The sequence below is a fragment of the Geotrypetes seraphini genome, chromosome 9 (genome assembly GCF_902459505.1).
Source record: "Geotrypetes seraphini chromosome 9, aGeoSer1.1, whole genome shotgun sequence".
NCBI classification, from domain to species: domain Eukaryota; kingdom Metazoa; phylum Chordata; class Amphibia; order Gymnophiona; family Dermophiidae; genus Geotrypetes; species Geotrypetes seraphini.
In genome coordinates, this window is record NC_047092.1 from 33,380,932 (window position 1) to 33,394,630 (window position 13,699).

Below are 13,699 nucleotides of genomic sequence, written 5' to 3' on the forward strand. Positions count from 1 at the left end.
TATGAGTATCGAGCAGCATTGGAGCATTAGCACTTCTAGGATGCAGTAGAAACCTCTACTGTGGCGTAGTAACAGAGGGCCTAACTCTTCTGAGTGTAATTCAGAAATGTTCCAGACCCCCTCAGATCCAAACCTCATATTCTACTTTAGTTAATTTAGCCCATAATGGCTTGGCTATAAGTGCCAAAGCTACACTTAAGAGGCTGAATAACAGAATGCAGCTGATCATACTACAACTACTACTACTAGTAATCATTTCTATAGCTTCTAGGCCTATGCAGTGCTGTACACACATGCAGGTTCTATCTCTGTCCATAGCGGGCTCACAATCTAAGTTTTGTAGTTGGGGCAATGCCAAGTGACTTGTCCGGGGTCACAAGGAGGTACAGTGGGTGCTTTAGGATGAGGGGGATAACAATTAAAAGCAACTTCGAAAAAGGGAGCTTTTAATCTGGACTTGAATACTGCCAAGGACAGGCTTGGTGTACCAGCTCAGGCAGTCTGTTCCAGACATAAGGCACAGCAAGAGAGAAGGGATGTAGTCTAGAGTTAGCAGTGGATGAGTAGGGCACAGATAAGAGAGGTTTGCCCAAGATTTTGTTAGTATTGATTTAGTTTATTAAGATATGTGAATTACTGTTTTAAAGAAATTCACATAACATCATGTGCAGTTAAAGTAATCAACCAAAGGCAATTTATAATTAAATAGTCAAATATTAGCATAGCATACAATTAAAATAGCAAAATGCATCCCGGGATGCACTAGGAGGGACCTAAGTCTCTGATTCAGATACCTATGGGAGGGGCCTTAGGTACATGAACCAAGTGCATCTCAGGCCCTGATTGACCCAGGTGTCTAAGGCCCCTCGAGGATGCACTGGGAAGGGGAAGGCCTGCCATTTTGAAGATCTTCAGTTTAGAGGTATGGGGGGTTCGGGGGTTTATAGTGAGGTACTGGAGGCACGAAGGATTAGGCACTCCTGATGATCTTAAATTTTCTTTTTTTGGGGTGGGGTGGGGGGGTCCGAGTGGCCAAGGCAGGAGGGAGTGGGCTTTCCTTCTGCTGATTTTTTTTTAAGTTTGGGGAGTGTGAGCTGTCAGGGGAGGAGGGTGACCCGGCATAACTTTTTTAAAATTATTTTTAATGGGGACAGATATTGTGCATGTGCCCATTAAAAAATTAAAAATCTGCTGTTCGGTTAAAGGCATGGTGAGTTTTGAGCATATGGGCCTTAGCTGCATGCTCATTTCAGGATTGGGGTGTCCTTATAGAATCCAAGGGTTAATGACTAAATTGACATTAGCATGCTGTAATAAGATAGCTACTTGACTGTTTTTCAGGAACCTTATGGGAAATGGAGATGCATAAATGCAGGACTGAATTGTACCCTGGAAGCAATGAGATCTGTCACATAAGATGTTTAGGGAACTAAGATGATAAAGGGTAGGGTTACCAGACGTCTAGATTTCTCCAGACATCTTTTCAAAACCCTGCACTTTATCCAAGTTTTGAAAAGCTGTGTCAAGCAGGGAGGAAGTCTGCGCATGCGTGGCCGTCGCAATGATGACCTCACGCGTACGTGTGATGTCACCATGTAACATCTGCAAACTTCCTGCCCGACAAAAGCAGGCAGTGGGGGGCGGGATTAGGGCAAGGTGGGTGTAACTAGGCGGGCCTGGGAGCGGAGCTAGAGGGGGGGGTCTGGATTTTCAGAAAGGAAAATCTGGCAACCCTAATAAAGGGGATTAAACTCCTTTCATATGAGGAAGGACTAAAGAGGTTAGGGCTTTTCAGCTTGGAAAAGAGACGGCTGAGGAGAGATGATTGGTTAACAAAATCTTGAGTGGTATAGAACGGGTACAAGTGGATCGATGTTTTACTGCATCAGGATTTACAAAGACTAGGGGACACTCGATGAAGTTACAGAGTAATGTAATGTAATTTTATTTCGTATATACCGCTAATCCATTAGGTTTGAAGCGGTTTACAGAAAATATACATTAAGGATACAATAAAAATAAGATAATTAAAGATAGGTACTTAGAAATTCCCTTACTGTCCGGAAGGCTCACAATCTAGCTAAAGTACCTGGGAAAAACAATTAGTAAATAGTAAAGAAGTAAAAATAAAGACAGAGGTAAAAATAAGATTTGAAACATCCTAACAAAAATACATTGATCTCTCTAAGGCCGCACTTTTAAAGCAAAATGTTCATTCCAACAATTATATATTGGACAAATTAAAAATTAAATTAAAATTTTTTTTTGAATTGAAATAAAATATGGAAATGTAAAAAGAAATAAATGAACTTTGGAAGTATGGAAAAAGGTATAGAGAGGGAATATGAATAGAAGGAGAAACTGTTAAACAATGGAATTCTAAGGAAATTTAAATAAAGAAATAAAACAAATGGGTAAAAAACAATTAAAAAAAAAAACACATTTAAAACCAATAAGAGGAAATATTTTTTCACTCAGAGAATAGTTAAGCTCTGGAACGCGTTGCCAGAGGATATGGTAAGAGCAGTTAATGTAGTTGGTTTAAAAAAAAAGGTTTGGACAAGTTCCTGGAGGAAAAGTTCATAGTCTTCTGTTGAGACAGTCATGGGAGAAGCCACTTCTTGCCCTGGATCAGTGGCATGGAATGCTGCTGCTATTTGGGTTTTTGCCAGGTACTTGTGACTTGGATTGGCCTCCGTGAAGATGGGATACTCTGCTAGATGGACCATTGTTCTGACCCAGTATTCTTACGTTCTTATGTTCGTACATCAGCATGAATTAGATCCTTGGCTGAAATGTAGGAGGAGGAGAGGGGGTTTATGGTGGTAGTGGTGGCAATGGTGAAATGTACTGAGACAAAGGGGGGAATGTGTGGGGGATGTTATTCAACAATTGCAACCGATGCAACAATATTTGGTTACAGAGAAGCAATATGTTGAAAAACCACAGTACATATTGCATAAAAAATACATTCAAATCTATAATAATAAAACCCTAGAGCGCGCATGCACTCTTGAAACTTCGTGATTCCTGGCGCCGTGAGGTGTGCCTCCGTGCCGAATTCGATTTTCGAACACGGAGACAGGCCAGAACACGGAGCAACTCCCCCCTCGCCATCACTCACTGCCAGAGTGCCGCCTCACTGCTGCCGCTGATTCGGAGGGGTGGCACAGGCGCACCTGCCAGCATCTTCCCTCTTGCCTGCTCACCCGCCCACCACTCGCAGACAGGAGGCTGCCGAAACGCACCAAGCTTCCCCGGGGGGGGGGGGGGGGGAGGGAGGAACGGCAAGCGGTGGCGAGGAGGGAGTTGGAGCAGGCCGCAGAGGCTTTTGGTGCCTGCAGGCCGCAGCGGCTTCAGGCGGATGTCGGTGGAGGGCAGAGTTGTCGGTGTCGGCTTCAGGCGGATGTCGGTGGAGGTAAGGGTTGCTGCTGGACATGGGAAGAGGTGCTGATGGACGGGGGGAGGCAAAAAAAGGAAGGGAGGCCTACTGCTGGACAGGAGGAACAGAAAAGAGGTACTGCTGGACAGGGGAAGAGGTGCTGATGGACGGAGGGGGGGGAGCAGAAAAAGGAAGGGATGCCTACTGCTGGACAGGGAGAACAGAAAAGAGGTACTGCTGGAAAGGGGAAGAGGTGCTGATGGACGGGGGGAGGGGCAAATAAAGGAAGGGAGGCCTATTGCTGGACAGGGGGAGTAGAAAAGAGGTGCTGATGGACAGGGGCGGCAGAAAAAGGAAGGGAGGCCTACTGTTGGACAAGGGGAGCAGGAAAGAGGTGCTGCTGGACAGGGGGGAGGGCAGAAAAAAAAGGAAAAAGACAGAAAAAGGAAGGGAGAATGGACAGGGGGGGCAGGCAAGGGGTGGTGGTAGACAGCCGAGAAAAAAGAAAGACAAAGAAAGAAATACAGAAATAGGCTAAGGAGAGAGAGAGAGAAAGAAAGAAATACAGACACACCCACACATATTCTAGCATCCGTTAATGTAACGGGCTTAAAGACTAGTAATAATATATAATGCATATACAGTATATATAAATGCTAACCTCTCTCCATTCCCCCTCCCCAAAAAAGTGTCTCCTTAGATTAGTTAAATTTATATGTGCATAGTATAGTTTGAATTTCTGCAAGTAAAACAGTTTTATCTGTGGAAAGTCCTAGAAATATTTCCTGCTTGTTGTTTCAGGCTGCCAGAACAATCAACCAGATGCTTTTGCTGTAGCTCTTGACTAACCTCCTCTTATACAAAGGTGCGCTAACGCTAAACACACGCTAAATGCTAACGCGTGCATGTTATCCTGTGGACGCGTTAGAGGTTAGCGCACTCGTTGATTTAGCGTGAGCTAAATCCGCGCTAAAACGCTTAGCACTCCTTTGTAATAGAGGGCCTAAGGCTATTGGGTTGTACTATATTCCTCTGATTCTTTTTGATTGCTTGCTGAATCCATATCGTGCAATTAAGAAAGCCGTGAAGCAGATCATACGGTACATCTTTCAGAATTGTTGTGCAATTGACATAGACTTGACATAGGGTAATGAAGATATAATGAACAAATAAGATAAAAAATGCTGGTGGTTTTAAAGAGGTTATTTTCTCTTGAGGTTCTCTACCTTCTAAAATCAGTTCTATAATAATTGGATCTTCAAGGTAATTCTAGTGTTATATTTTGCAGATTTTTATTATTATTTCTTTTAACTGTCATGATTAGCCATATATATAGCTTTTCATATCTGGGTACAATATCCCACCATATTTCATATATTTGGTATATATAACTAGTATTTTAGCCCATTACATTAACGGGTGCTAGAATATATGTCTCTCTGTCTGTCTTTATTTCCGTCTCTCTCTCTCTCTCTGTCCTGCTGTCTTTCTTTCTGTCTGTCTCTGTCCCTGGCCCCCTTTGTCTGTCTGTCTTTCTGTGTCTCTCCCTGTCCCTGTGTCTTTCTTCTTTTCTTTCTGTCTCCCTTCCTCCCCTTGGAGGTAGAATATATGTCTGTCTTTCTTTCTGTTTCTCTCCATACCCCTGTCTTTTTCTTTCTGTCTCTCTTCCTCCCGCTGTCTTTCTTTCTGTCTCTCTTCCTCCCTGGCCCCCTTTGTCTGTCTGTCTTTCTGTCTCTCTCCCTGCCCCTGTCCCTGTGTCTTTCTTCCTATCTCCTTCCCTCCTTCCCTGTCCAGCAGCCGCAGCATTCCCTCTCCCTCTATTTACCGCGAGAGGAGCTTGCACGGACCTAACAGCCTGAGCCCCTAGCAGTGTAACTTCCCGGCGGCTCTTCTCACGATCGCCGCCTACTCCGACACAGGAGCGGCTCGTGAGAGGAGCCGCTGCAGCGTCTTTGAGAAGTTGAAAAAAACTTCGGCTCGTCTCCGTGCTCGGCCGCGACGGGCTACAGCTGCCGCGGCCTGCAGCCGCCGACAGCCGCCGCGGCCAACATCCGCCTTGCCGTATTTTTTTTTTAAATTTGAAAGACGCAGCGGTGGCTCCTCTCATGATCCCCACCTGCGTCGAAAGTCTTTCAAAGAACCGTAAGCCGTGCATGCGCACTTCCTATGGGTCGCTACAGCTCACGGAAAATGGACCCATGCGATGGGAGTGCGCATGCGTGGCCTAGCGTTTTATTATATTAGATTATCCCTCCCCTTTTACAAAACTGCGATAGTGGTTTTTAGCGCAGGCCAGCACGCTAAATGCTCTGCTCCCAACGCTCATAGTGAGTGTCGAGAGCAGTGCAGAGCATTCAGTGCACCAGCCTGTGCTCGCAGTTTTGTAAAAAAGGGGGTGAGGTTTCATTGTATTAAACCACATTATGTTTTATAGAATTGGATTTTATGCATATGCTTCAGTATGTATTTCACAAATAAGGAGCTTGTGGTGTTAAGGCCTTAATGCATGTTAATTGGTAAAAGCCCATTCTGTACCTATGAGCTTTTAGCATTTAACACGTGCTAATTCCTTTAAAGCGCATTAAAGCCATAACGCGGCTTAACGAATTCCTCTTTAGAGGGAAATACATTTTATCTGTCCTGTATGTTTGAGATTTATTTTACATATAAATGTATTTGGCTGAATAAAATCTGTTTTTAAAAACTTGGGTTACATTTTATTTATTTTACTGGGACAGATAGGGAGAAATACTTGAATACCTGAATATGAACCGCTTAGGCTATAAGTGGTTTATAAATACTTAAAATGAATAAATAAAATGTCTACTGATCAATCAATGATTGTTTATGGTGGATCCCAAAATAACATATACTGTAAGATACAACTAGTTTTTAACAGTATCAGTACAATTGGGTCTTTAAAGAAATCTTCATACAAGCACTTCAGTGAAACAGTTTTTGTTCTTTTTTTTAAGTCAGGTCAATTGGAGAGCTATAATATGGTGTGGGAAGTGAAGAGGAATGAAATGCCCAGTGTAATGCAGAAAGTTCAGTTGGTGATGGACAAAAGGACTTCAGGGATGAATGAGTCACTAGAGATGCTGAAGTGTAATGAGAACCTTCCATCGTCACCTGGATATTTATCTTGTGATGAACATATGGAACTTGGTAAAGAAAATCTTTCTTTTGTTAAGAAAGCAGATTTTATTTTGTTCTTCAAGTACTTTTATGTAGTTATTGTGAATTTGAATACAAAGTCCTGATCTTGCTACATCCCAAAATATGCAAACTACTATTACTACTACTAATTATTTTAGAGCGCTACCAGACGTACGCAGCACTGTACAGAGTCACAAAGAAGACAGTCCCTGCTCAAAAGAGCTTACAACCTAAACAGACAAGACAGACAAACAGGATGCCAGGGTGGGGATACATTTAAGGTGACGGTTAATCTGCTGGCTAGGGTGGTGAGCAGTGGGCAGAGGGGAGTAGGGTTATGGATTGAAGGTTAAATCAAAAGGGTTGATTTTCAGTCTGCTTTTAAACGAGGTAAGGGAGGCATGACACACGAACTCAGGTAGTTTATTCCAGGCATACGGGGCAGCTAGATGAAAGGAACAAAGTCTGGCATTTGGCAGTGGAGGAGAAGGCTACAGATAAAAGCAGCTTATCTGAGGAATGAAGTTCTCAGGGAGGCATATAAGAATTACATTTTTGTTCAAAATAAAACTGTTTGGGGTCCTTTTCCTAAAAATTAGTACACGCTAATGGGCTTAGTGTGCACTAAGGAGTCCTTTTATCAAGCTGCGGTAGGGGGTTTAACGTGCGTAATACCGCGCATTAAACCGCTTGCCGCGCTAGCCGCTAACGCCTGCATTGAGCAGGCATTAATTTTTTAGCCGGCCGCGGGGGTTAGCATGTGATGAAATGTCCAACGTGCTAACCCCGCTAGCGCGGCTTGATAAAAGGACCCCTAAGTGTAACATGGTCTATAGATATAAAATAGGACATTTAGCACACATTACCTTCCAAATAAGTCAGAGACTAATATACTAAACTGTGAAAAAAAATGATGGTTTAGCAGACAATTTTGTGAAATTTTTTTTTTCTCCTCTTTATTCATTTTTAATCTCTCAACAAGTGTACAAATTAAACCATACATATACATAAAAACATCACTTGTATACCTGATAAGAATAACAACAAAAGGTATATATATAACCCCATACCCCACCCCATCTCCATTATTATATTATACACAATAAAATAACCCCCATCCCCCTCTTTATTATTTATGGTGTATATTCCAATAAAATAGAGTAAATGGTGTCTAATCATCACAAAAAGATGTCATTGGCCCCCATATTTTAATAAATGTCTTATAACTACCATTCTGTACAGCTAATGATCTTTCCATTTTGAACATATGACATAATGAGTTCCACCAAAAGTTGAAATTAAGCCTACTGCAATCCTTCCAGTTATTGGTGATATGTTGAATAGCGACTCCAGTCATGATTAATAAAAGTTTATTGTTAACTGATGATATCTGACTCTTTTTTTCTCATAGCTGTTCCAAATAGAATCATATCATAAGATAGTGCTACATGATTTTCCAGTATACAGTTTACTTGATCCCAGATAGAATTCCAAAAGGCTAAAATATAGGGACAATAAAATAAAAGATGATCTAAAGTCCCTATGTTAAGATTACAATGCCAGCATCTATTTGACTTTGAACTATTCAACTTCTGTAACCTAACTGGGGTCCAAATGCTCTATGCAACAAAAAAAAAACAAACATGTTTGTCTCATAGATGCAGACCTTGTACATCTTATCCTCCATGACCAAATTTGTGGCCATTGAGAAGCTGAAATCTGATGCTTAATCTCAATACTTCAAATATCCCTAAGACCATTTTTAGGTATTTTTTTTTTTTTACCAAATCAGTAATAGTTTTATACCACTGCGCAGCCTGGTGACCCAGAAAATCTACCTGAAAGCATGAGAATTCCAAACTAAATTGAGTATTAAGACTTTGCCATTCAGGGAACCCAACCTGAATGGCCTGCTTCAATTGCAACCATCGAAAATATTGTGATTTATTAAGCCCAAATTTATGTTGCAATTGTGTAAAATCAAGCAGTGGATGGAATTTTGTGAAATTTAGTAATGAGATGCACATGAGCTCTTGGTTCATTAAAATTCTATAGCTAAGGGCTCCTTTTACAAAGCCACGCTAGGGCCTTAACGTGCGCTAAATTGCCACGTGCGCTAGCTGCTACCGCCTCCTTTTGCTAATCCGGTGCGGGCGTTAAAAACGCTAGCGTATCTTTGTAAAAGGAGCCCTAAATTTTGCAGTAAATTTCTTGCATATTGCCTGAGGAAGTTAACCCCCAAAACAGCTTCTCTGGAGAATTACTCAATTGCCATTTCTTACATCTCCAACCCTGACATGCTGCACAGTCACAACCTGACTCCCAGGGCTCCTTTTACTAAGCTGCGGTAGCATTTTTAGCGTGCGCTGCAGATTAGCGCACGCTAACCCCCGTGCTATGCGGAAAAACTAACGCCAGTTCTATGGAGGCGTTAGCGTCTAACACGCGCGGCATTGTAGTAAAACGTTTCTGATAGAAACAAACCTTTCTCAACACAGCCATCTTATATTCCTGTATAATAACAACATTCATATATTTGAAAGGTATAAAAAGGGGGGTGGGAGGGTATTAGAGAGTTATTTGGAAATTAATATCAGGGAGGGAAGGGGGGAGGAGGGATTATTATTTATATAAAGACATTGCTGATAAGATTTTCAAGTGATTTGTTAATTGTTGATAATGTGTATTGTACACTTGTTGAAAGATGAAAAAATGAATAAAGAATTATAAAAAAAAAGAAAGGTATAAATATACAAACAAACCTTTTTTAAAGAAGAGAAGGTGGTAGAACTACAGTAGAGGACATGAAATTAGATTGCAGAAAGACCAACTTGGGCATAACGACAGGAAGTACTTTTTTCCGGAGAGTGTGGTAGGTGCTTGGAATGTCCTCCTGCGGGTGGTGGAGGAGATGAAAATGGTAACAAGAATTCAAAAATGCATGGGACAAACACAAAGGAATCCTGGGTTTACATTTAATACAAATTGCCAATGATTAGATCAACCTACCTTCTCTGTATTAGATACCGAGAATGCTTTTGATAGAGTAGAGTGGCAATATATGTTGAAATCTCTGAAATAGTTTGGATTTGGTGAGAGGTTGATATCAATAGTAAAGGCCCATGTATGATTCCCCCACTATATAACTATATATTAATTAAAAAATGTTTTCAAGATTTCAGTTATATGATCACATTAAACAATGTCATTCTTAGGCAAAAAAAGGAAATATATATTCAAAAAATAAATCGCCCAACTACTTGGTGAGAAACAACAACAAAAAAACCCCATTAGCCACAATAAAACTATATTCTCCCCTTTAAGCAGCATCGGAGCATTTAGCGCTCCAGGCCATGGTAGAAACCTCTACCGCAGCTTAGTAAAAGTGGGGGAGGGACGTATATTAATAACAATTTGTCTTCAACCTTTTTTATACAGAAGCACATGACAGGGACGTCCCCTGTTGCCTTTATTATTTGATATTGCACTTTGAATGCTTGTTAATAGCAATAAGAAGTAATAAAATGTAATAGGAATCTCATTTACAAACTATCAGATTATGCTGATAACATTCTGCTATAAATAACCTAGCCAGAAAGTTCAGTACCTTCACTGTTAAAACTTGCAGAGGACTTGAGCATATTCTCTGGATACAAAATAAATTGGTCCACATTAGAAATTTTACCACTAAACATGCATAGTCAAGAAGGTATATTGAAGGATTATCCATTTAAATGGACTTAAAATACTTAGGAATCATCTATATAACAACATATTGAATATAACAACTAATAATGAAAAGAGAATCTAAATGAAATTAGACATTTATGCACAAAATGGTCCTCGCTCTAAATAACTATTGTAAAAATTTACTATGCTATATGAAATTAGTTCTTAGCATAGATGGAGCAATTTAATGTGTTAAGATGTCTCTAGAGCTGTAAAATTGTGTAAGTTCCAACATCGGGAGATTTTAGTTTCCTGTCTCCCTCCTTTATAAAGCTGCGCCTGCGTTTTTAGCGCCAGCCACGGCGGTAACAGCTCAGACGCTCATAGGAATACTATGAGCGTCAGAGTTGCTAGCATGGCTTTGTAAAGGAGGGGGGTGTATTTGTTATTGCAGAATTTTCTATTCACCTGGGCCCAGTTAACATAGTAAATGACGGCAGATAAAGACCTGAACGGTCCATCCAGTCTGCCCATTAGTTATACCCATTAAAAATACAATTATGTGGATGCCTGTTGGCTGCATATTAACCCTAAATCAGATTAATGATTAGAAAAGACTAAATAGTTAAGGGGCTGGCACACAACCATGTGAAAGTTCTGAGTTGATTCTCTCTTTTTTTCTTAAATGCTTTGTTATGACGCTATCATCTTTTCCATCTTATATATATGGCAAACTGAATTCCACCAAAATGTATAATTTAATTTAGTATAGTCTTTCCAATTTTGAGTAATTTGTTGCATGGCAACCCCTGTCAATATTAATAATAACTTCTTATTTGCAGAAAACAACAAGGGAATATTCATAATTTTAAAAAAGTATGGGGACCATATCTTAGCACATGGATAGAATATATAGGGGGTTAGGGAGGGTAATTTATTTTATTTGGAAATAGGAATATTGGAAAAAAGGGGGGATATTTATTTTATATTATAAGAATATTTGAATGTAATTCAAGTGTTATGAAATAATTGTCTTTTAGTATGTATTTTCACTTGATGTAAGAAATGAAAATGAATAAAGATTTACAAAAAAAAATGCTTTGTTGTGTAGCAGTTAATTCTAATTACTGATTTTTTTTTCTGAATTGCTGTCTTATTTTTATTTTTTATTTTTCTAGATGATCTGCCTGAATTGCAAGCTGTTCAGACTGATTCCACCCCACCTGCAGTCTTCCACCTTAGTACAGATGTTTCACACCAAGAATATTCAAGGCCTTCCTGGAGCCAACATACCTCAAATATATCTGAAAGTGCCTATGCATGCGACAGTGGTGTAAACTGGTTGACTGAGCTGGCCAACATAGCCACTAGCCCCCAGAGTCCTCTTATGCAGTGCTCATTTTATAACAGGTAGCAAATACTGTTTCTTTTAAAATTAAAGTTAAGAATGTGACAGCATTGCTATTAGAAATATTTTGTTCTGATTATAACAAGAAGGAACTATACTCGGAGCAGTGATAAAACAGCCTGTTTCATAAATCCAAATGGGGTATAGAGAGACACCCTCAGGAATTACAAGTGTATTTATGTTCACAGAAAGATCTTAAGACATTTCAGCTTTTTTTTTTTCCAAATCTTTATTCATTTTATATCTCACAACAAGTGAACAATAATACAACAATTGGTTCATACAAATCACTTGAAAATCATTTCTATTATCATTGTAAATACATAAATTTAAGTCCCTCCCCCACCCTTCCCTTCCACCAATAATATAATTCAAGCATATCTGAGGAGTGTGTGGCGCAGTGGTTGAGCTGCAGCCTCAGCACCCTGAGGTTGTGGGTTCAAACCCCGTGCTGCTCCTTGTGACCCTGGGCAGGTCACTCAGTCCTCCATAGCCCCAGGTACGTTAGATAGATTGTGAGCCCACCAGAACAGATAAGGAAAAATGCTTGAGTACCTGATTGTAAAAACCGCTTAGATAACCTTGATAGGCGGTATATAAAAACCTAATAAACTTGAAACTTGATAAGACATTTCAGCTTTTAATAAAGAGGTTAGTTCTTAAATATATATAAAATAATTAGAAATATAGTTTTATTTATTACAATAACTTTCTATTCCTAGGACATGTATTTTCATGAAACATATTTGTTATTGCAGATCATCTCCTGTGCATATAATAGCTACCAGTAAAAGTTTACATTCCTATGCCCGTCCTCCTCCAGTTTCATCAAGGAGTGAGCATGAACCTACCTTCTCCAGGCATCACTGGAAAGAGATGACATCTGCCAGACATGAGCGGGTGCGTTTGTATTAAGATGGTTTACTTCAGGCTGTACCCATAGTAGGAGGCATAGTCAAAGGGTGAGATAAGAGTAGCAATCTGGTTCAGGGTCTGATTTTGCTACTAACAATGCATGACCCAAGAATCGCACTAAAATCCAAATCTAAGCCTCTGTTTCTTGTATGATAATACAAGACAAGGCCAAAACAATTGACATACTCTAAGATACTAAAAACACCAAAGAAGTGTAAACTATAGCGTATGTGTGATTTATAATACAGTAGTAAAACTAATTTGAAAGAATGCTGGGAAACTTAAATAAGAAGTTAATTGTAGCCAAAAATGTCTACCCTACTATAATGAATTTTGGAGCTTGTTCATAAGAAGTGGTGCAACCAGTAGAAAAAGGGACATCAACTTCCTGTGCCGGATAATGTCGGGCAACTTGTTTTAGACTCATTCTTCCTGTTCCGGATAATGTCGGGCAACTTGTTTTAGACTCATTCTGATTCTGATGAGTTCATTTGATTCTCTGAGGTAGATATCATCAGAATCGGAATGAGTCTAAAACAAGTTGCCTGACATTATCAAGATAAGTGGTTTTTACACTTTTGATATTATTTATATATTATCAATGCAAGTTTGCACAGCATGATTTTTGCACATTAATTAAGAGTGGTGGAGTATGGTCAGTGATTGAAATTGTTGTCCACATTAGCTGAATGGCCAGTGGGCTGGTGTGTGAAAATGGACACATGATCTGAGGCTTTCCTTCTTCCACAAGAGATAATTGACATATTTTTCCAGTCTTACCATCTACAGTTTTATGATTTTCCTTTTTCTGGAGCCATATGGAAGTTCTGACCTGGAGGGGGTGGGGTCAAATAAGGATTGGTCTCTGTTACCACCCCTGACTCCCCTTAGGGACCCTGAGTCAGAGAATGAGGGTCTAGAGCCAATGACCCTGGGCTACTTCAACTCCATAGAAATCAGAGAGATTTCCCTAGGTGAGGAAGTGAATCCCTGGTGGTTGATCTGTTTGGATGGAAGAACTTCCTGCCTAAATTAATTAGGTGGTAAGAACCCTTTAGCTTTCAGTGACCCATCCTTCCCCCAGGAGGAACTTGTGTAGGGACCACATCCTTGAAGGCTATTGTAAACTCACCAAGACCTTTTCTTTCCACTGGGTGCTGTTGGAG

General features: G+C 40.1%; 1 protein-coding gene across 1 annotated transcript in view; it reads left to right on the forward strand.

The window, feature by feature from the left end:
- Positions 1 to 13,699, forward strand: part of HBP1 (HMG-box transcription factor 1) — a 61,593-nt gene that overhangs the window by 8,296 nt on the left and 39,598 nt on the right. The window contains exons 2-4 of the mRNA XM_033958865.1: positions 6,358 to 6,550; positions 11,389 to 11,620; positions 12,377 to 12,518. Coding sequence (XP_033814756.1) covers positions 6,358 to 6,550; positions 11,389 to 11,620; positions 12,377 to 12,518 — 567 coding nt within the window. The remainder of the gene's footprint in view (positions 1 to 6,357; positions 6,551 to 11,388; positions 11,621 to 12,376; positions 12,519 to 13,699) is intronic.